General features: G+C 39.3%; 4 protein-coding genes across 8 annotated transcripts in view; 2 read left to right on the top strand and 2 right to left on the bottom strand.

The window, feature by feature from the left end:
- dip2bb (DIP2 acetate--CoA ligase B (putative)b) overlaps nucleotides 1–6346 on the top strand; it is a 51484-nt gene extending 45138 nt beyond the window's left edge. For all 4 annotated transcript variants that reach the window (XM_085456531.1, XM_085456529.1, XM_085456530.1 and 1 more), the window contains 2 exons: nucleotides 21–144; nucleotides 3222–6346. In XM_085456531.1, the coding sequence (XP_085312657.1) occupies nucleotides 21–144; nucleotides 3222–3474 (377 nt within the window). In that variant the 3' untranslated portion in view covers nucleotides 3475–6346. The remainder of the gene's footprint in view (nucleotides 1–20; nucleotides 145–3221) is intronic.
- Nucleotides 6347–9515: 3169 nt separating this feature from the next.
- atf1 (activating transcription factor 1) lies at nucleotides 9516–14727 on the top strand. 2 transcript variants are annotated; one of them, XM_085456524.1, is made up of 8 exons: nucleotides 9516–9768; nucleotides 10567–10670; nucleotides 11526–11648; nucleotides 11749–11846; nucleotides 11938–12071; nucleotides 12326–12508; nucleotides 13254–13407; nucleotides 13698–14727. In XM_085456524.1, exons 2-8 carry the CDS (start codon nucleotides 10572–10574, stop codon nucleotides 13840–13842), a joined length of 936 nt encoding a protein of 311 aa, XP_085312650.1. In that variant the 5' UTR covers nucleotides 9516–9768; nucleotides 10567–10571; the 3' UTR covers nucleotides 13843–14727. The 2 variants fall into 2 exon arrangements, with proteins under 2 accessions (XP_085312650.1, XP_085312651.1); XM_085456525.1 differs by lacking the exon at nucleotides 10567–10670 and having other exon boundaries at nucleotides 9525–9768.
- Nucleotides 14071–16672, bottom strand: LOC146709523 (thiol S-methyltransferase TMT1A-like). Its single transcript, XM_085456526.1, has 2 exons — nucleotides 16096–16672; nucleotides 14071–15087 (listed from the first exon to the last, which is right to left on the bottom strand). The coding sequence occupies exons 1-2, from the start codon at nucleotides 16591–16593 to the stop codon at nucleotides 14851–14853; spliced, it is 735 nt and encodes a 244-aa protein (XP_085312652.1). The 5' UTR covers nucleotides 16594–16672; the 3' UTR covers nucleotides 14071–14850.
- A 116-nt stretch (nucleotides 16673–16788) lies between these two features.
- Nucleotides 16789–20612, bottom strand: tmt1a.1 (thiol methyltransferase 1A, tandem duplicate 1). The gene is made up of 2 exons (XM_085456527.1): nucleotides 20047–20612; nucleotides 16789–17476 (listed from the first exon to the last, which is right to left on the bottom strand). Exons 1-2 carry the CDS (start codon nucleotides 20539–20541, stop codon nucleotides 17243–17245), a joined length of 729 nt encoding a protein of 242 aa, XP_085312653.1. The 5' UTR covers nucleotides 20542–20612; the 3' UTR covers nucleotides 16789–17242.
- Between the last annotated feature and the right edge of the window lie 1618 nt (nucleotides 20613–22230).

Raw genomic sequence — 22230 nt, 5'->3', positions numbered from 1 at the left:
GTTTGCATTTCTGTGCTCAGATCGGCATGATGCTCTGTTTGTGGTGGGCTCACTGGATGAGACATTGGAGCTACGAGGCTTGCGCTACCATCCTATTGACATTGAAACGTCAGTGTCACGGGCTCACCGAAGTATTGCTGAGAGGTGCGAATGCATGCACACACACCGACACACACTTTAATGTTTTTAACAATGTAGGAGTAGATAATAACTGCACATAAATAACCCGAGCTTAATATATAATAATATCCTATAGTATTTATTAAAAATAAAAGGGCAGCTCGTTCTCTTTCTTTTGGCAGGACTTTAGATATATAACAAATTTTGGGGTTAACTTGAGAAAAAAGGCAGTTGGAAAGGTCAAATGTATCATAATACTACAGTGGGGCAAAAAAGTATTTAGTCAGCCACCGATTGTGCAAGTTCCCCCACTTAAAATGATGACAGAGGTCAGTAATTTGCACCAGAGGTACACTTCAACTGTGAGAGACAGAATGTGAAAAAAAAAATCCATGAATTCACATGGTAGGATTTGTAAAGAATTTATTCGTAAATTAGGGTGGAAAATAAGTATTTGGTCACCTCAAACAAGGAAAATCTCTGGCTCTCACAGACCTGTAACATCTCCTGTAAGAAGCTTTTCTGTCCCCCACTCGTTACCTGTATGAATGGCACCTGTTTGAACTCATCTGTATAAAAGACACCTGTCCACAGCCTCAAACAGTCAGACTCCAAACGCCGCCATGGCCAAGACCAAAGAGCTTTCGAAGGACACCAGGAAAAGTATTGTAGACCTGCACCAGACTGGGAAGAGTGAATCTACAATAGGCAAGCAGCTTGGTGTGAAAAAATCAACTGTGGGAGCAATCATCAGAAAATGGAAGACATACAAGACCACTGATAATCTCCCTCGATCTGGGGCTCCACGCAAGATCTCATCCCGTGGGGTCAAAATGATCATGAGAACGGTGAGCAAAGATCCCAGAACCACACGGGGGGACCTGGTGAATGATCTGCAGAGAGCTGGGACCAAAGTAACAAAGGTCACCATCAGTAACACACTACAACGGCAGGGAATCAAATCCCGCAGTGCCAGACGTGTTCCGCTGCTGAAGCCAGTGCATGTCCAGGCCCGTCTGAAGTTTGCCAGAGAGCACATGGATGATACAGCAGAGGATTGGGAGAATGTCATGTGGTCAGATGAAACCAAAGTAGAACTTTTTGGTATAAACTCAACTCGTCGTGTTTGGAGGAAGAAGAATACTGAGTTGCATCCCAAGAACACCATACCTACTGTGAAGCATGGGGGTGGAAACATCATGCTATGGGGCTGTTTTTCTGCCAAGGGGACAGGACGACTGATCCGTGTTAAGGACAGAATGAATGGGGCCATGTATCGTGAGATTTTGAGCCAAAACCTCCTTCCATCAGTGAGAACTTTGAAGATGAAACGAGGCTGGGTCTTCCAACATGACAATGATCCAAAACACACCGCCCGGGCAACAAAGGAGTGGCTCCGTAAGAAGCATTTGAAAGTCCTCCAGACCTCAACCCCATAGAAAATCTGTGGCGGGAGTTGAAAGTCCGTGTTGCTCGGCGACAGCCCCAAAACATCACTGCTCTCGAGAAGATCTGCATGGAGGAATGGGCCAAAATACCAGCTACTGTGTGTGCAAACCTGGTAAAGACCTATAGTAAACGTTTGACCTCTGTTATTGCCAACAAAGGTTATGTTACAAAGTATTGAGTTGTATTTTTGTTATTGACCAAATACTTATTTTCCACCCTAATTTACGAATAAATTCTTTACAAATCCTACCATGTGGATTCATGGATTTTTTTTTCACATTCTGCCTCTCACAGTTGAAGTGTACCTCTGGTGCAAATTACTGACCTCTGTCATCATTTTAGGTGGGGGAACTTGCACAATCGGTGGCTGACTAAATACTTTTTTGCCCCACTGTATATTGTGATATTTAAAAACCCCATGTAACAGTATCATTTCTGAAACGTTGTCAACACAATTAAAGGCAGTACAATTACAAACATAGTTTTAAGGATAAAAGACATGTTATGAACATGTTCCTATATGCTGTTAATGCAAACAAAGTCAATATAGCATTAATATCATTTTGACCTACAGAGGAATCGATGGACTTTGAAGGATAAGTCAGAGGTCACGTATGAAGTCATATTTGAAGTGTTTAAACAGTACTTTCTGTATCTTGACAAAACATACCACACCTCTGAGATTCCTGTCAATTCTCGGCCAACAAATCATTAACTTGACCTTGAACAACTTCATGGATTTAAGCCAGATTTTAATGGATCATTAACATGACCCTACAAAGTTTTATCAGAATTCATTCAAAATGTTTCCAGCTATTGTGTTTACAGACAGAAAGACACACAGAAACGCTGCCAAAAACATAACCTCCTTGGCGTGAGTAAAAAGCCTGGCTGGTACTAATAAGGATAGAAATATAAACCTTGCAGATAATCATTGAAAATATTATGTCTACATTCATTTAGAAATCAGCTGTTTTTGTTGTTGTTTATGGGAGAAAGAAATACAAGAAGTGATGAACTAATTTCAAAGGAGGAGCAACTGAGAAAATAACCTCACTTTTTTCATTTGTGAAAACAGAATTAATAAAAAGAGCAGCAGCATGGGTTCTTCCCAGTTTCTTATTATTGCTAAACCTTGAAAACATGAAGGTAAAAGCAGTAAAATTGGGCCTTTGTGTATAAATTTTGGAACCCCACTGTGACACCTATGGGTGGCTGTAGCTCAGGTGGCAGAGCAGGTCAGCCACTAATCAGAAGGTCGGTGGTTCGATCCCAGGCTGCATCCTGGCTGCATGCCAAATATCCTTGGGCAAGATACTAACCCCGTGTTTGCCTACTGGTGGTGGTCAGAGGGCCCGGTGGCGCCTGTGTCCGGCAGCCTCGCCTCTGTCAGTGCGCCCCAGGGCAGCTGTGGCTACAATGTAGCTTGCTATCGCCAGTGTGTGAATGTGTGTGTGAATGGGTGGATGACTGAATGTAGTGTAAAGCGCTTTGGGGTCCTATGGACTAGAAAAGCGCTATACAAATGCAGGCCATTTACCATTTAACAAAAGATTACATTTTAGGCTGTCATCACAACGTAATATCCGATTAGTTTTTATTATTCCTCATCGTGACACTGCTGTTAAGTGCCTCGTCCTTGTGCCTCACAGTGCTGTGTTTACGTGGACCAACCTGCTGGTGGTGGTGTCGGAGCTGTGTGGTTCAGAGCAGGATGCGTTGGACCTGGTGCCTCTGATAACCAACGTGGTGCTGGAGGAGCACCACCTCATTGTGGGTGTGGTGGTCATCGTTGACCCCGGTGTCATTCCGATCAACTCCAGGGGAGAAAAGCAACGCATGCACCTTCGTGACTCTTTCCTCGCTGACCAGCTGGATCCTATCTATGTTGCTTACAACATGTGAGCACTTGTGGTGGTGTTCTGGGATTTAAAAAAAATAATAATAATTTTTTAGCCATTATCCCGCCATCTGGCTACTGGCTTGGTTGAGGTGTAAGGCAAAAGCATGAACCACATATACTGACACCTAGCCCTGTGTGACACCAGCATATCTTGGCCACATGCATGTCTGTGATTGGATCTGTGATGCTTGGAGTTGTTCACTGTGTTTTTGTTTTTTTTGTTTTTTTTCAATATATAGAATTTTGGGGAAGAGGTAACATGTGCATGTCGCACATTGGAAGCAAAAAAAGAAAAAGTCCCTGCTGCTCCTATTCTTTTCTTTTTTTGTTCTGCAGAAGGGACGGAACAACACATACAACAGGCCGTTACCACAAAAACCTTCCCTTTTGTGTCTACGCACCGCAACTGCACTTCAATCTGCAACTTGAAATATTTTTACATTTCAGACGCACACAAACGCATCTGCTGAGCCCTCGTCATTTATCACTAATACAGATGAATAAGAGGGCAAACTGTGAAAATAACAGCAAGTCTGTGGACATTACTTAAAATGCTTTTTTTTCCCCTTAATAATGAAGCCAAATAGATTTTCCTGCCCTAATATATTTCTTGCCTTATAAAACTTTCAAACAGCCATACATTCCTAACTTAATTTTTAAGACTTTACCCTGAACGGCTGTTGATTCTCCTTTGGGTCTGAATAGTAGTTGAAATCCTGGTAGATATCCAAAGGGATCAAAGCAAAAGATGAAAGAGGCCGTATTCTGTACTGTACTTACAAGGGCCTCCTTTTATTTTAGATACTGTACGTAACTGTATAGATATTTTTAATTGTAAAAATGTATAGATGCTTACTCAGCTCTCTCGGTTGATGGTTTGTAGATAAAGAACCCAACAGGGAGATTACAACAGTAGCAGAAAGAAGATTGTAAATACAGTTTAACAGTTTCGAAGTGGTACACTAGCTATGTAATGGAGGATAAAGGTAAATAACTTTAAAGCATTATTAGTCAGGATGAATTTAACATTGCACTTTCACAAAAAAAATCTCTATTTTATTATAACAATGAGGCATTATAAATGGTTCAGGAGCATGTGTGTGATGAATCTTGGCTGAGGACTTTTGAGGTGTCAGTGGGAGGACTATTGCTGGTAATGCCAGGAAACTTTCTATCAGCCGCTGCGGGGGGGGGGGGGGAGTGTCTACGGAGAAGGCTAAAAACAATATTATGACTGTTTTCAGGCTACCAGGTTATTTTGTAAGAAAAAGCAGGCCCCACAAGTGTTCATATATAATCCATTACCATCATACTTGCAAAAGAGCCATGCCCCTCTAAGTTTACTTTACACAATAGAGCAAGTATGTAAAAGTTCAGCCCGTTTCTCCCCTCACCGCTAGAAGGTTCATTCAAACTGTGTTTTGTCTTTGTGCAACTTTGTAAATAGTTAACTCTGAATGGCAAAAGCAATGCTGTTAGTACCATCATTATGTATCTGGATTATTTTCTGTGTTCAGTCACTGGATTTTTAGAAGCACTTGTGAATCCATCTGCAGAGCTTAGCCAGATTTAAAACATCTTTGGTTGATAATGAAAGGTAATGCAGAAAAATGGGTAAAAAAAAAAAAAAAAAGCAGCTAGATATATTTGCAAACTGTAGTTGGATTCCTGCGAACTCGTGCTTCTCCTTGTGCTCCTCAGAGAAGTAAAAGTTTGTTTGTTTTGGATCATACTGTTTCAGTGATGAACCTTGAATATCAACATGTATATAGTAATTGTTTTTTTGGGGGGTTTTTTGTTCTGTTTGGACTTTTGCTGTAGTTTTATTATAACATTCAGTCATGCCAAACATTTTAGAAACAACTTTAACATAACTGGGAATGATAATCATTTAATGACTGCACTTTGCACTGGTGGTACTTAACAGCAGGTTTCTAATGTGTGAACTTTATCCCCGTTCAATGTTACATTAAGTATGTAATGTAATTTTACAGCTTGATACTTGTTTTTGCCTAGTTTCAAATCCCCCCCCCCCCCACACACACACACATATATATTAAAAAAACGAATAGCTCTTCATCTTAGCTTTAACACTGCATCCTACAGTTGCAGCAGAATGTTTGCATGACTCAGCCAAGCACAAGAAGGAATTGTCTTGAGGCACATCTTGTCTTGAGGCACAAATGTGGGGGAGGGAGGGGATTTAAATATGTTTGAAACTGTATATTCAGGGAACAAAACTCCTAGGACAGGGATGGACCAGCTGGTCCCGTGGTGCAATCTGTGAAGAGTACCCATAAAATGTAGACATTTGTCAAAATGAGGCGTCACAAACCTAATAAGCATACAGAGGGGTAACTGACAACCAGTGTCCATCTACCATCAACCTGCTTCACTGGGAAGTCTACAAGGGCTTCTTCTGGTTTCCACTCTTTTTTTCTCCGTCAGAGTTCTTACACACTATGCAATCCCGACGACGGTGTAATTTCTTTTCAAAGCTTGCACAGTCTGGTGAAATAAACATGATGCTTATACATTTTGTAATTACTAAGAACGGAGGACTGAACAAATTTAATCAGTAGTGTACTTAAGACTGTATTCATCTCTTGAGTTGTTCTGTCAATGTTTTGTGTATGCACACTTTAGTATGTTGTATTTTAATTATTTGGTGAAATCTAAACTTGCTCCAAGAAGGTGTGATCCACTGATTAATCTTTATTGCTACAGAGGTGTTTCAACTTGTATAGTTAAAAAAAATAATACTAAGGTGGTACACTTTCCCATTTTCTCACTTATTTTCTATTTTGGTTTGTTGTACTTTGTTTTATACTTTATGTATAAGTAATGCAGAATAAAAAGAACCATTTAATCATTTCAAGTGTCTGGATATTCTTGAGCTTACTAATGAATACTGTTATTACTCTAAATATCTTACACTCTTTGAATTATTGTACACACTGCATCCCCACAGACTGTGGTCAAAAAGGGATGGACATGATCAGTGACTCGCGTAGGCTGTGGTGTTTAAACGATGCTCAGCTGGGGCCCCAAATGTTCCAAGAAAAGATCCCCCACATCATTACTGCACCACCACCAGCTGGAACTGTTGATATAACAGGATGGATTTATGTTTCCAGCCAGATTTTGACCCTGCCATCCGAATGTTGAAATCGAAACTTAGCAGACCAGGAAACCTTTTTCCAATTTTAGTGAGCCCATGTGAATTTTAGCCTTGACAAACCTGGCACCCGATGAGGTCTTCTGCTGCTGTAGCCCATCTACTTCAAAGGTAGATGTCTTGTATTTCTGCATAGTTTGGTTGTAACAAGTTGTTATTTGAATTATCGTCTTTTCCTATCGGGAGAAGCAATTTGGCCTCTGGCATCAAAAGCACATTTTCACATAGAGACCTGCTGCTCACTGGATATTTTCTCTTTCTCCAATCATTTTCAGTAAACTCTATTGATGCCTGTGTGGGGAAAATCCCAATACATCAGTAGTTACTGAAACTCTCAGATCACTCTGGCACCAGCAAGGATACCATGTTCAAAGTTACATTAAATCCCCCTTCTTAGGGGACAACTGCTCTTGCAAGTTGTCTTGACCATTTCCACATGCCTAAATACATTGACGCGCTACCATGGGAATGGGTGATTTTTTAAATTTTTATTTTTGTTAAGGAGCTGCTGAATGGGAGCACATAACAAAGTGTAAGTTAAGTGTAAGTGCTTCATTTACAGTAACTTCTACCTACTCCACACTATATGCAGTAGAAGTCTTGATTCTCTCTGAAAGGATGTGAAAACAACTCAACACCTTTTTTCTGTGAAAAATTACATAAGTCACTCACTTAGACACACTGTAGGTTTACAGAGCTGCAGTCTTATCTTTTCTGCACTGCCATATTTTCAGCAGGCACACCTGCACACAGACATTTAGTGAGTGTATTTCTATAGGATACATCTTTTGAACCTATTACAGAATAACCTGGGTCATATTCTCAAGTAACAGGCTCTGCAGTTCTACCAATAATTTTGCACATGTTTTGTAAGGTCACAATGACCTTGTGTTACACCCCGGCCTAGGCAACCGGGGTGCAACGTAGGAAAAAGTAAAAATAAGGCAAAAACACACGAGAAAAAAACCAATACGGGCTTCCACAAAAATAATCCCAAAACGACATTTAAAGCAAGATACGACATTTATTTACATCACCAAACACAAGGCGCCAAACTATTTACAACGGGGGGGGAAGATCGCGACCATGACATACAGAAACACAGGGCTTAAATACATAGGAGCAATTAGGGAATGGACCACAGGAGGGAAACACAGCTGGGGCAAATCAGACCTGACGAGACAAGGAAACGTAAACTGAACACTAAGATAACACAGACTTTCAAAGTAAAACAGGAAACACATAACAGTCACGCCAAAACAAAACACTGCCAACGCCGAACCGTAACACCTTGACCATAATCACCATAACTAGTTCATGCCTGTGTCAGTTTGTGTCAAATCTGAAAAAAATTGCCTCATGGAGTTTGAGACTTACATTTGCACAGCTGTCACTGACTCCGAGCTGAAAACATATCAGTCTTTTAAAAGATATGCAACAAACATGAACATAACTTTTAGCAAATGGGTCAAACCATTGATGCGACTTCAGAGGGGATTTTTTTTTTACTGGTACTGAGATTTTTTTCACCCCTAACCCCCTCCCTGAACCTGGTTCAGCCTGAGGTTTATTCCTGTTAAAAAGGAGTTCTTTCTTCCCACTTTGGCCAAGCGGGTTGTTTGATTGCTGGATTTTTCTCCATTTTCTGTAGGGTCTACACTTTACAATATAAAGCACCTTGAGGTGACTGTTGTTGTGATTTGGCATTATATAAATTAAATTCATGTGAACTAAATTAAATTACATGCGTACATAAAAGTGGCAAGTGTCTAAGAAGCGTTAACAACAAAACATACTACATTATACATGATCTAAAAAATATGTAATATTTTTGTCAAATTTAAATGTTAAAAAAAAAAAGGCCTGTATTTATATAGCGCTTTACTAGTCCCTAAGGACCCCAAAGCGCTTTACATATCCAGTCATCCACCCATTCACACACACATTGGTGATGGCAAGCTACATTGTAGCCACAGCCACCCTGGGGCGCACTGACAGAGGCAAGGCTGCCGGACACTGGCGCCACCGGGCCCTCTGACCACCACCAGTAGGCAACGGGTGAAGTGTCTTGCCCAAGGACACAACGACCGAGACTGTCCAAGCCGGGGCTCGAACCGGCAACTTTCCGATTATAAGGCGAACTCCCAACTCTTGAGCCACAATCGATTACTAAATCACATAGATATAGTAAAAAAATTACAACTTCTATTTAAAACATAATTAAAAAACAAAAATAACTAAGAAGACACTAGCATCATCAAATCAGGACAGAATCATAAAAAGAAAAATCAAATTAGATATCAAACTCAAAAGGACAGAAGGACGACATTAAAAAGTTGCAAACATTTAGTCTTGAATGCGCTGCACAAAGTCATATATATATATATATATATATATATATATATATATATATATATATATATATATATATATATATATGTGTGTGTGTGTGTGTGTGTGTGTGTGTGTGTGTAATATCATAGATAGTTGAGTTTGTTGTCTCATTAAAAGCAAGAAAAAAAATTGGCCTTTTGTGTGCAAATTTTGATTTGAGAATGCGTAGAACGTGGCAAGAACCTGCACTACATGAATAATATAAAATGCATAATCAGCAACAACTAGAGAAGAATCAGAGAAAATGTTGTCAACTATATTAACCATTAACATGAAGACAAAAACAAATGAGAAGATGTGTCAGGAGGCTGTCCACAGATAGAGCATTTCACACCTGTCATTCTTTGATCCGTTTAAATGAACCTTCTTCAAGTCAACATCTCAGAAAATGTTGCAGCTCGAATAGTCAGAATTGTCTTTATTCCCTGAAAACATAATGAAGTAAACTTTTCATTTCTCTGTGTTTACTAGTTGTTCAAACTCTTCTCACCAATCACAAAGCCTAAAGAAACTGTTACGTAATGCGTCTTTGCTTTAGCAGCACCGCCCATTTCCTTTGGGAAAAAAGTGGTCAGCGATTTTTTTAGCTGACATCTTTATGTTTTTAGCCTTTTAGCCTTCGGTGCTAAGTACTTTTAGGATTACTTTTTTTGATCAAAGGTCTATACCCAAATCGCAGGAAGTCCACGCTGTGAGCGAGAGCAGCTTCTCTGCATTTGAAAAGGTAAATTTCAGCTGCCTGACCGGCAATTTTGTGCTCGTGTGGCTGTCTGCTCGGCTGTGGCGGTAATGGCGGCTGCTACTTCGTCAACTCCTCGCCGTTTTACGAAAAGGGAAGGTGTAGTTAGCTTAATGGCTCCCCGTATCGCTGACGTCTGTTGACGCGGTAACTTGCGTGCCAGTGACAGAGTTGCACATATTTGCTCATTCAGACAAAAGCTTGTCCATCCTTTGAATCGGAGGAGAGAAACTTGCCTCGGATGTTGCTATGAAATCGATTTATAAGATTTAAACTGCTCAACATCCGTTTTACTGTACGTTAGCTACCGTTAACTAGCAAGTGTAACCTTAGTGATCTAGATCATTCTAGCAGTGAGGAGCTTTTATTTCACCCGAAAACGTTTGCTTGGGATGGAAGTTGCACATTGTAAAATTAGCAATAAATGAATAAAGAAAAAAAAGTTGAAACTGTTGACTGTCGGGCCTAGGCATGTTTCGTAACTCCTTTGCAACGTTAGTTGCATTTGGGCTAGCGCGACCTAACCAAAGAGGAAGTTGTTTTTTTTTTTAGTTGGCTGTAATTCATGTTTTTTAAACTGCAGAATAATTAAATAAACTGTGATTTGACCGCTCATATATTCTTCACAGTGATTGTATTAATGGTGTTAAGTAGTAGAGGAAAAGAAGCAGAGAAGGCCACAGCGGATTGGTTACAACATGTCACAGGCGTACCACCCCGCCACAGAAAGTTGTTGTTAACACTAGCGCCACTATGAAACGGTAATGACTTATTTCTTCCCAGTTACTATGGAAGAAGTACAGCAGGTCAGCAATGGCATTGAGTCACAGACTGCAACCATTCCCACTACCATCACAACCTCTCAGTTCTCACAGATAGGCCACCAGGTAACTAATAGATTCAAAATGCATTAAGAAGTATCACTGCTATACTACAGCTGCTCTCGCACTGCTGATAATACAAGGCCACTTATGAATGCCAGGCTGAAAGCGCATATCTGACCTTTTGTTACAGCTTCATGTTTAGGTTCATTCATGAAGTTTTTTGTTTTCAACTCTTGCTGTCACACACCTTAAATTTGTTTACTTAAAATGGGTTAAAGAAAAATTGAAACGAAAAAACCAAATACATTCTAGGTTGTAGTGTAGTAAGTCTGCTTGGCTTAATCTTGCTTCTTATTTCATAAAGCTGTTTAAATTCATATCTGTAGTACTATTAAGGTCACAATATCTATGAACTATCCACTTAAAGTACATGGTGTCCAAATGAGGATAAATGAAGACTTACATGTGACAAAAAGCAACTATGTGGAATCATATTGTTATCAGCTTGTCGGGTTTATAAATAATAATTTTAAAGATAATTTTTCTTAAGATATCCTTTTATAGTTTGTTATTTTTAGTCATACTAATTGGATATTGCCCTTGCTACTGAATGTCTTTTAAAAAAGGGAGGGGAAAAGCTTTTGTGAACAATTAAAGACGAATTTACCTCTACTAAAACTACACCGGCGTGCCACAGGAAGCTTCGTGGCTAAATATGGCAAAAATAAAAAGTATGTTGTGTGTAAATTTGAGTGAAAATTTCCTTATATCCTTATTAATATTTCTGTTGTTCTCAAAAGTTCGGAGCACACTTGTGTGTATGTATACACACACACACACACACACTCACTGACACCAAGCTACTATGTCAAACATACAGTTTTTTGACATTTAGAACTTTTCTGTGTTTTTTTCCAGATGTCACTGGGTGGTTCTCCTGTAGCTGTTGTGCAGCTGCCTGGTGGTCAGTTTCAGGTTCAGGGTGTGATCCAGTCTGCACAGTCATCAGTCATTCAGTCCCCTCAGGGGCAAAATACACATGTAAGACCAGCTGCTTTTCTCAGCTCTGTATTTATTTTATTTTCAAATGGACCTTTTGCTTAAATTGTTTTTATATCATAATTGACCACCTACTTTCAAGGCCCTGGGTACAGACAGTGAAGACTCACAGGATTCATCAGACAGTGGAGCAGCAACTCAAAAAACCAGAGAAATACTGGCGAGGCGGCCTTCATATCGGTAAGGAAAACAAACAAACAAAAAGAAACTGAAAACCCAGTTCTTGTTTAATAAACAACAATTCAGGAACTGTCATTTTTTCACATTATAGAAAAATCCTGAATGACCTTTCAGCAGAGGAAGTGGCACACATTGAGGGAAAGGACAGCAGTCCCACATCCACAGGAGTTACGGGTGTTACAGTACCAACCACACCAATCTACCAGACCAGCAGCGGCCAGTACAGTAAGAGCTTTTCCCTTCGGTTATACTTGAAAGGAGAACCTACAAAATCTTTCTCGCTGACTTGCGAAATTAAGAATTGCAAAATTAAGAATTGCCTTGAAATGTAAAATATATATATATGGAAAAGAGCTCTATATACATGGAGCGCTATACTGAAAGTTAGAATTTTTGTAGTACTTGAGCTACTCACAAAAAATTTAACTTTTACTTTTGCTTTACCAGCTTCTAATACTCTTTGTGTAATTTTTTTCTAGTTACCATAGCTGCAAATGGCACAATCCAGCTGGCATCTCCAGGGTCCGAAGGCATTCAGGGACTTCAGGCTGTCACCATGGCCAACTCTGGTGGAGCCCAGTCAAGCACCACCATCCTTCAGTATGCCCAGACACCCGATGGACAGCAGATACTGGTGCCTAGCAATCAGGTTGTTGTACAAGGTGAGTCAATAAAATTTGCCAGAGTTTTCAAGCAGTTTTTTCCTGATTACTTTTTTGTGAGCTTAAATGTGTTCAGCTAAATTATGCTCTCTCATAACATGTTCCGGTCAGATGACGGTGCCTTATCAAGGGGCTCTGACTACAAGAACAATGTAGGATTGGCAATCAAAAAAGTAAATCCAGTCACAAGTCTTCCTGGAGCTTACTCCAACATCCTGTAGTACATACCACGGACCAGTAGAATATGGAAAAACACACATACTACACTAAATACTTACCTACCATGCAGCATATTGTGTAGTGGCCTTGTGTCTGAAAATCTTTACATTCTTAGATTTTATCTGCTCAGTGGTATGTGTGTAGTAACTTGCCAAATACAGCTTGTAAGGTTCTTTATAAGAACCATCTTACTTCCAACAAGATGTCTTTTTATTTTTCAGTCTAATTATTGTTTATTTGAAAAACAAACCCAAACTGCTAGTTGAGTCACATAGGTTTGAAATCTTTTGAAATAAGAGGGGTAGAAAAAAGGCCAACAAACCCGAGCAGTAATAATTCAAATTTCAGGTGAACACAAGAATTCCTCGTGTGTGCCAAGTGAAGTAACATATGTCTTGTTGGACTATACCACTGTACATAGTTCTGGTCAACTGAGAAGTAATTACTGATCAAGCATCTTAACTCATGCCTGCATGCAAAACTCTTGTTTTTCCAGTTGTAATTCTTTGACTATTGTTCCACACAGGTGCAGGAGGAGAAGTGCAGACGTACCAGATCCGCACAGCACCCACATCCACTTCCTTGCCTCAGACTGTAGTTATGACGTCTCCTGTGGGACTGTCCCAGACTAAAACTGATGATCCAACAATGAAAAGAGAAATTAGGCTCGCAAAAAACAGGTAAATCCACAGTGTATTTGTGAGTAAAACAAGGTCTCATATTCCGCCTGGATGGGGAAGCTTTAACAAGTTGTATGAAAAAGCTATAAGTTTACAAAATCATCAACTGATTTGGACCCGAAAAAACAATCTATAGGTGTGAAAATGCCCCAGGTGCTTTTACTTTGTGTACATTCATTTTATGGTTATAGTTATAGTTGGGGAGGTAGGGATTGGACAAAATCCTCTATCACCGTATCAATAAGTTTATAGTGCACATTGTGAAACCCTTTTTTTTTTCCTGTTTTCAGAGAGGCAGCCCGTGAATGTCGACGGAAGAAAAAGGAATATGTTAAATGCCTGGAAAACCGCGTAGCTGTTCTCGAGAACCAAAACAAGACTCTGATTGAAGAACTCAAAACATTAAAAGATCTTTATTGTGTTAAAACAGGTTAACCTGTGTGAATAATGTTCATGGATTGGGACGTAGTGTGACAGTGGTGCACCTCAGCCATTTGGACGTGATGGGGTTTCTGGGAACACTTCATTTCAGGCTGAGATTCTACAGGGTTTTGTTTTTTGTTTTGTTTTTTTACTCTGTTTGATATATAAAAAAAAAAGTGACTTATAGCAGTGACATTTACTCGGGAAAAAAATACAAATTGGCCATTTTTCCACCTGCTGTTTTTAAAAAATGCTAATGCTATAACATTTATAGTTGTGTACATTTTTAATAATGGGAGATGTGAAATTGTGAGCTTTAATGTTGAGTCTCAGTTTCTAAATGTATCCCTTTCCTTTTTTTCTTGTTTTTTTTTTAACTTTGCTGTTGGATTTTTTTTTCTTAAACAACATCTGCAGAAATTTGACTATATAATTACTACACAGACATATTTTGTTTATTTTATGAACCAGCATTTCCCCTCATTTCCCTATACGGAGATGTTACAATTGTCATTCCTTATATTTGTGCAATGCAATATAAAAGGTAAGAGAGAAAGGAAACAAACAAAATTAAGTGTGGTTTGTTTGGGTGTTTTATGGCCGTTCCTTAGACAATCAGGGAAAAAAAGCACAGTGTCCAGGTAATATTTATTATATACATCATGGGAGGGAAGGGAAAGGAGAACAAAACAGTAAATGAAATGTTGCTGATTGTGTAAATAAATATATTTTCACTCAATTTATGTAGTGTGGCTAATGTATTGCAATAAAAATGTAAGCAGATCTGTTATAATTACAGGGATGAATGAAAATAATTTCAGGTTTTTTTCAGAATTTTAAACTTGTGTGCACTCAGATGGGCTGCCTTTCAAAATAAACCCCCAGCCTGAACTTGGACCTCAACTAGTAGTTTGAAATTCATATGTGAACTCTGGACAGGCCATTACAAGTGTTGCTTTAGGATGTATGTCACTGTATAACCTGAATGTTTTAATATAAACTCCACAGTCCACCATGCCGTCATTTAATACAATATCCCATGATGTGTGGCCTGATCATCAAACTGACATCTGGAGCATCAATGTGTCTCAAGTTAAGCTCGGAAAAACCAGCTACCTCTATATCTTTCCATGTTGCTCTGGTAATCATGCATCCATCCCCGAGAAAGCACCAGAGAGGCTCAAACACATACTGCAAAAAGTATGTCCAGGATGAAGAATCTGAGACAACATGTTCCAAAAAGTAGAAGGCGCCACCCTGAAACACAGTCAGCAAAAAAGATTACATTGTGTTCATGTGTGGTTGTGTAATGCTGGTTATACATACACTGGGGCTGACTTTCTGGCTGATACTGGTTCAAACTAGATGAAGTGTGACAAAGAAGGGGTGTGGCGATTCCAGTATAACCATTGGACTCCATTGGAGTCATACATCTATCAGATATTTTAGGATTTGCTAACAGTAAAAAATATTCTTGACAAGCATAAAGGGAAAAAGAAGTCTACTTTAAAAGTGCGGTCTTTTGCATATTTTAACTTAAAATATTTAACAGAGTTGTTCAAATGCCATGCAAGACGTGTGAGGTTCAGGTAAAATATCACCTTCAGTGGGTCAACCACAGATGATGCAAAATCTGCATAAGTAGATACTTCACAGAGAAACCAGTCTAATACTTTGTAGAATGGCTTCATTTCATTTCATCACTTGAGATGCCACTGACTATACTACATGTTGAGTACTTCTGGAAGAAGGGCTTCTAGAGCTACAGATATTTACCCAGTCTCTAGCCCTAGCTTTTCATATTGGCGGAAGTTGGGGCCAAATACTTTTTAAGCAGCCAGTGATATATTTTAACCAGATTCATTGCATAAGATGATTTCTGGGTTAAAATTACCCCAATCCGTTGTGGCAGATGGCTGTTCCTCCCTGAACCTGGTTTTGCCAGAGGTTTCCTCCTGTTAAAAGGGAGTTTTTCCTTCTCACTGTTGCCAAGTGCCTGGGGCTCATCTGATGTAAAGCATGTTGAGAGTAGGTTGTTGTTCTGATGTAACGCGATGTAAATAAGACTCAGTTAAATTGGATATGTTGTCCACTGCTCTACAAGAAGCCGGGAAATGGTGGTAATAACACACCGAGTGTGTTTAATGCCACATAATGAATTTACTAGCCGACCTCATGTAACCGACTACAATGCCATTCATGCGCGTTAGCAGCAAATAAAATAAATCCTACTGAGCCTGAAGGCAGCACCGAGACGTTACTTACTGTTCTGAGAACGCGCCGGGCCTCCTGCAGGACCTGCTGCACATTGCTGACAGAGCACAGGACTAAGGTGCAGACAACAACGTCCGCAGAGCCGTCCCGTACTCCCCGCATGCCCTCCCCGGAGACGCACATAAACTTGTCGTAAGTCAGATGCTGGTTTGCGTCCATGCTCATCCGCAGGTACTTCTCGAAGTGCGGGTTGGGGTCAGTGCAGATCACCGTGCAGCCGTGAGGGTAAAACTTGAAGTTAGCTCCGCTGCCGCACCCGATCTCCAGCAGGCGGAGGGTGCCATCGGTATCTGCAAATTTGGCCATGTTTCGGAAAAGCTCCCTCTTGACTCTGTGCATTTTGTCGTTGTATGAAAATGTCACATTGTAGGCGAGCAAGGGAAAAAGGCGTTTGTACATGCCACGCAGCCCTATGACCTGCATTGCGTGCAAGGGCAGACTCAAGGCTGAACAAAGCAGTCTGCATAATTTCATTAGACAAACCTTCATTTCTCACCGAGCTTACCTGAAACTTTGCTGTGGCACCTGAAGATGAACGACTTAAGAAGCTCAAAAGATTATAATCTTTAACACGTGACCAACGCCTCTCATTGACACCAGGAGGTGCTGGAAATGCAGTGCAGCCTACATGAGAGTGAAAGCAACACCAAGTTCCTCCCAATCTTTGAAAGAAAACAAACTCAGTGGGATAAAGACTTTTAATTGCTGCTGTTTTGACACAGTCACCTAAATAACAGCAAAAAATATAAATTTTATCTGATTTTAATCACAAAAGGTACAAATCAATCCCCATAGCTCACAAACACTAAGACAATTTTTTTCCCGGCAAGCAATTTGGGAATGAGGAATGGAGGATGAAACACCACAATGTATTTGTCACTTTAGCTGGATTCAAAATTAGAGTTGTGTGCTGTCTATGTAAGGTTGTCTTTTTAGTGTTCATCTTTTTTGTACAACACTAATGGCTCACTCTAATAAAAAAATAGTATTAAGGTGACTGGTGGTTTCTATTACTGGTGGTCACATGATAGGAGAGGAAAAAGGCAGTTAATGCTCAGCGTATTCAGAAGCTGGTTGTGTGTGTCTGTGTGTTTTGGAAGGGGGTGGGGGGCTCCCTAAAAAGACAATCAGACTGAATTTATTTGACAGCATAGCCCGAGATGTGAGGTTTTATTATGAAGAAGAGTGGCGCTTCAATGTGTCTTAGTTTGAGATCAGAGAATCCGGCTTCCTCCACATATTTCCATGTTTCCCGGACGATCCAACATCCGTCACCGAAGTAGTACCACAAAGGCTGGAGAACGTGCTGAAAGAAGTACGTCCAAGTCGAGGTGTCACCAGCTACGTGCTCTAAGAAGAAGAAGGCTCCACCCTGCACGACAAAGATTTAACATGTAAACTATAAAGTGTGTCAATATTGGGTAATGAGTGGTAAATTAATAGTTTAACTGGCAAACACGTAGGCGCTCATTTCGTCTTAAGATCTACTACAGAACACACAAATTGATAAATAGAAAAAATACATCCCCAACAAAAAAACACAACCAACCAAAACAGTGGTGAGCTTTTGTATCTGTGGCCAGCCTACCAAAATCACTCGAAGAAAACATCAATGTCTCATCCAGGAGGACAGAAAAAAAAACAAAAAACAGAACATCATCTAAAGACTGAGAAATTTGTTTACTGAAAAAGATCCCTAAGACTGTGCGGCCATCAATTCATGTCCTAAATCTCAAGGTTATTTGGATTATGCAGCAGGACGATAATCCGAAACACTAGCAAGTCCACCTCTGAATGGCTCAAAAAAAAGAAATGATGGTTTTGGCGTGGCCTAGCCAAAGTCTAGAGTGAAATAAGTTTGAGATCCTTTGACATAGCCATAAACAGCCATTCATGCTCAAAAACCCTTCAGTGTAGCTGAATTAAAACACAAGAGTTGCCTAGAATTCCTCCACAGACATGTGAAAGACTGATTCCAGTTATCACAAACACTTGATAACAGTTCTTGTTGTCAAGGGTGGAAAAACCAGTTACCAGGTTTAGGGAGTGATTACTTTTTCATATAGGGCCAGGTAGGTTTGGATAACTTTTTAACCCTTAATAAATGAAATCATCATTTAAAAACTGCATTTTGCATTTACTTGGATGACCTTTGCCCAGTATTACATTTTTGATGAATTGTTCAATGATTTCAAACATGTAAGTGTGAGAAATATGCAAAAACATAAGGATTCAGGCAGGGCAAATACTTTTTCACAGCACCGTACTTACAAGCATTAAACTTATTTTTCCTGTTCAAAAAATTATTAATACAAGCATGAAGTGAAATTTACAGCCTACATTGGACACACAATGCTTTGTAGTAATGTGAAAAATATGGCTGCCAGTATTACCCTTGTGAAATGTTTATGCAGGATTTTAACAATAAGGAGTTTTAGCCTACCATTCAAGAACCTCTAACCAGTGTTGTTTTATATGTTGTAGCATGTCTCAATGGGATGTGTACATTTTTAACCTCCTACAAGTGCCACAAGTGCCTAAATTAACAATACTAGCAACTACCAAAATCACTGGTTTAATCTTTCTGTAATGGTTAATCCACTAGTACAAACTCTTTAATCAAAATGTTATTTTCAATGCTAAATGCAATTATTGTTCTAATCCAGGAACTCTTCAAATTTAGAATCAGAATCAGAATACTTTATTCATCCCGAGGGAAATTAGGGGTTACAGCAGGCAGCACGCTAATGGCGCATGCGCACTCACAAAGGAACCTTCTGACCAACTTTACACAAACATCACATTGGGGAGACATGTCAGAAAGGTAGGCTGATAGGAAAAACAACGAAAATACACTACATGAGGTAAGAGGAGGAGAAAAAAAACTGTGTTAAAATAAATAAATACATAGATAAAATGGTCAACAACATCAATTTGTTTTTTAATAAGATGCCAAAATACAGTTATTTACTGTTAAAGTAAAGAACTTTTGTAAAATACATGTAAAAGTCACTTTGCCAGTATTTAAACTGTGTGTAAATGACTTGTTGGCCTGTCAAACATATCTCTAATTAATTACTCCAAGTCATTCTCAGCCTGAAACAACATTCCTGTCATGAGATCAAAGGTGCAATCAGTTTTTGGCATTCATTTCTTGCAAAATGCAGGAAATCGCTTTTTATGTTAAACAGAATACCTCACTGCATCTGACACATCCATGGAAATTGGGCGTCTTCCTCTTGATCAAGGAAAATTGCTTTTCACACATATCCAATAAATTAAAAATGTAATGTATAAAACAATATTCTTAAGAAATATATGCACTATAATGATCTAATAATTTAATTAATATTGCTTTAAATTAATATGGAATCCCATAAAACAGACCTAAATGCCTTAAACTGGAGACAGATTAAAAAGGTGCATGGTACAAAGTGCTATTACTGTCCATCTAGTGACTTAGTGCCTATTGGACTGATATTGGAAACTAAGAACTGATTTCAGTATTGCTGTTGGATATAACAGGTGGTCTCTAATAAATTTAAGTAATGTTTATGTTGTACAATCAAACAGAAAATGATGATAAACTTTTTAAAGCGTGAACACTGCAGTTGTTTTCTTGATGACTCTTCAACTTTTACTGATTGATGCAGAACCACAGCTGGAAGGCAGTAAAATCCACCAAGAGAAGGTGGCAGTACCCGCTTATCACGATCACGTGTCCTAAAGCTCACAATTGTTAAAGCGATAGAGAACACTTCGACAATTATAACTTTCATGAAAATATATTGACTCTAGACAACGACAGACTCTTAGGATACGAAGCGTCTTCTTCTCCCCCAAGAGAAGCAGCACAAATAATAACATAAACAGCATGGCTGCCAATCAGTGTTTAATATGGACTCGATTCAGTCTGAAGTAATTGCTGCAAAGCCCACTCACTGGTCGCAGTATGCGGTGTGCCTCTCGCAGGGTTTGGCTCACGTCGTCCACAGAGCAGAGCACCAGGGTACAGACTACAACATCTATCGAGTCGTCCTCCACTGCCCTCAGGTCCTCCCCCGACGCCACCACAAATCTCTCATATCTCAGGTGATCGTTCTTGGCCATAGTTTCTGTCAGATATTTCTCAAAGTGCGGGTTGGGGTCGGTACAGATCAATCTGCTACCAGGCGGATAAAACTCAAAATTTGCACCTGTGCCGCAGCCAATCTCCAAAATTGTGAGCTGCCCACCAGCCTTCTTGAACTCTGGCAAAACGCAAAACAAATCCTTCTTTTTATCGTGCATCTTCTTATTGTACGATTTCGCCATCCGATTTATACAAATTGGGAAAATACGCTTGTATATTCCGTACAGGCCGACGGCGTGAATCAGGTGAAGCGGAATGCATAATATATTTACTATAGAGCTCAGAAATCTCATTACAGAAGTCATTTTTGTGGAGCACGACTGTCGTGCAGCTAAGCCGCGTAAACAGCAGCGAATGATCGCGAGATAGGAGGTCAGACGGGAAGTGTGTCACGCTTTTCTAAATAAAAGTCTACATAAAAAAACCCATCAGGTTACAAACAGTAGCTGCAAGCATGCAGGAAACAGTCATCAGAACCCAACCCTAATACTGATATGAATCTAAGGCGGGCACTAATAAAATTATGATAAATATATATATCTGTAGGTGGCGGTAGTGCTGAAGTTAACCTGCTCATATTTCAATATTACTGCATATCAGTACAGTGTAATTCACTGGTAACAGGCCAGTCTCAGACAATATATCAGACTACTGATATATCAGTGAAACTTTAATGGACATGGGCATATCCATTATGGTGGAATCATGTTTTTGACCACCCATCCTTTATCACGTTTTTATAAGATCATTTTTTTCCTTCTCAAAAATTGTCGAGTCATGTCAAAAAAAAGAAAGAAAAAGAGTTTATCCCCTTTTCAATAGTCTGTAAAGGTTCTCGCTCATCCAGGTCATTGCAGTCTTTCACCCCTCATCTAAGATGCTTCTTCAGTTAAATTCTGATGTTTTACTATGAAAACTGACCAGGTTATAAAATACAATCTCAGATGAATGAACAGCACATGATGGACTACACTGGGTCATTATTTATTTTAGTAACTTCATAGGCAAGAGTCTCTGAAGATGAGGAACAGAATAACAAACACCAAAATACATTTGTCACTTTAGCTGGATACAAAATCAGTATTATACACCGTTTGTGTCTTTTTAGTGTTTATCTTTTCTTTTTACAACACTAAAGGATCACTCTAAGTTGACCGGCACTTTTTATCTCTGCTGGTCACATGACAAAGGAGAGGAAAGTGAGTTAAAGTTCAATGTATTCTGAGCGGCGCCTCAATGTGTCTTAGTTTGAGATCAGAGACATTGGCTTCCTTCACATAATTCTATGTTTCCCGGCTGATCTCACATCCATCACCAAAGTAGAACAACACAGACTTGAGAATGTGCTGAAAGAAGTATGTCCAAGTCGAGGTGTCACCAGCCACGTGCTCTAAGGAGAAGAGGGCTCCACCCTGCACGACAAAGATTTAACATGTAAATTACAAATTATAATAACTAACAAAGTTTTATGGACCCACATGCAGGAGCAAAATATTTACAGCCTCCAATGCTGATAAATAAAAAAAATAACAGTTCAAAAGCAAAGTGCAGCACCAGGAAACAAACATCTAGAAATACGGGAAATGCAAGAATACACAACTAAGAGAGACAACATGACAAACCAAAATTAGGTCCCTCTCTCTCTCTGAAAACAGGACAAAGGTATATAACCTAACATGAGACACAGAGTAACCATTACCAAAAGCTAACTAACAAATACAGAGTTAGACACACATATAAATGCAGAACCTTTATACTGAAAGAAACATAGGGGAAGGCTGCAAAACAAGCAAGAAAACAATTACTATAAAAGCTATTAATAATCACAATAAACACAAATTCTACTAGTTAGTAAAACCAGTTCCAAATCAATTATTTTTCTCTCTGGTAAAATCCATATTTTATAACAATCTTTTTTTTTTTTAACCATTTAGTACTAAACTACATTTACTACGTAACTTGCAACACAATTACTATGAAGGTTGACATGAAAT

Source organism: Copadichromis virginalis, linkage group LG5 (assembly GCF_057382275.1).
Source record: "Copadichromis virginalis isolate Kocher_CV1m ecotype Utaka linkage group LG5, C_Virginalis_male_GT1.1, whole genome shotgun sequence".
NCBI classification, from domain to species: Eukaryota; Metazoa; Chordata; class Actinopteri; order Cichliformes; family Cichlidae; genus Copadichromis; species Copadichromis virginalis.
Note: the sequence above shows the minus strand (reverse complement) of the source record. Positions and strands in the feature narration are given on the sequence as shown.

What these genes read in the sequence shown, in the direction of transcription:
- LOC146709523 (XM_085456526.1), bottom strand. Translation starts at nt 16,593, where the DNA reads ATGAAGGTTTGTCTAATGAAATTATGCAGACTGCTTTGTTCAGCCTTG. An exon ending in CCCGGCGCGTTCTCAGAACA is followed by an intron (nt 15,088 to 16,095) that starts GTAAGTAACGTC and finishes ACTGTGTTTCAG; the next exon opens with GGTGGCGCCTTCTACTTTTT.
- tmt1a.1 (XM_085456527.1), bottom strand. Translation starts at nt 20,541, where the DNA reads ATGACTTCTGTAATGAGATTTCTGAGCTCTATAGTAAATATATTATGC. An exon ending in CACACCGCATACTGCGACCA is followed by an intron (nt 17,477 to 20,046) that starts GTGAGTGGGCTT and finishes TTTGTCGTGCAG; the next exon opens with GGTGGAGCCTTCTTCTTCTT.
- atf1 (XM_085456524.1), top strand. Translation starts at nt 10,572, where the DNA reads ATGGAAGAAGTACAGCAGGTCAGCAATGGCATTGAGTCACAGACTGCA. An exon ending in TCTCACAGATAGGCCACCAG is followed by an intron (nt 10,671 to 11,525) that starts GTAACTAATAGA and finishes GTTTTTTTCCAG; the next exon opens with ATGTCACTGGGTGGTTCTCC. An exon ending in CTCAGGGGCAAAATACACAT is followed by an intron (nt 11,649 to 11,748) that starts GTAAGACCAGCT and finishes CCTACTTTCAAG; the next exon opens with GCCCTGGGTACAGACAGTGA.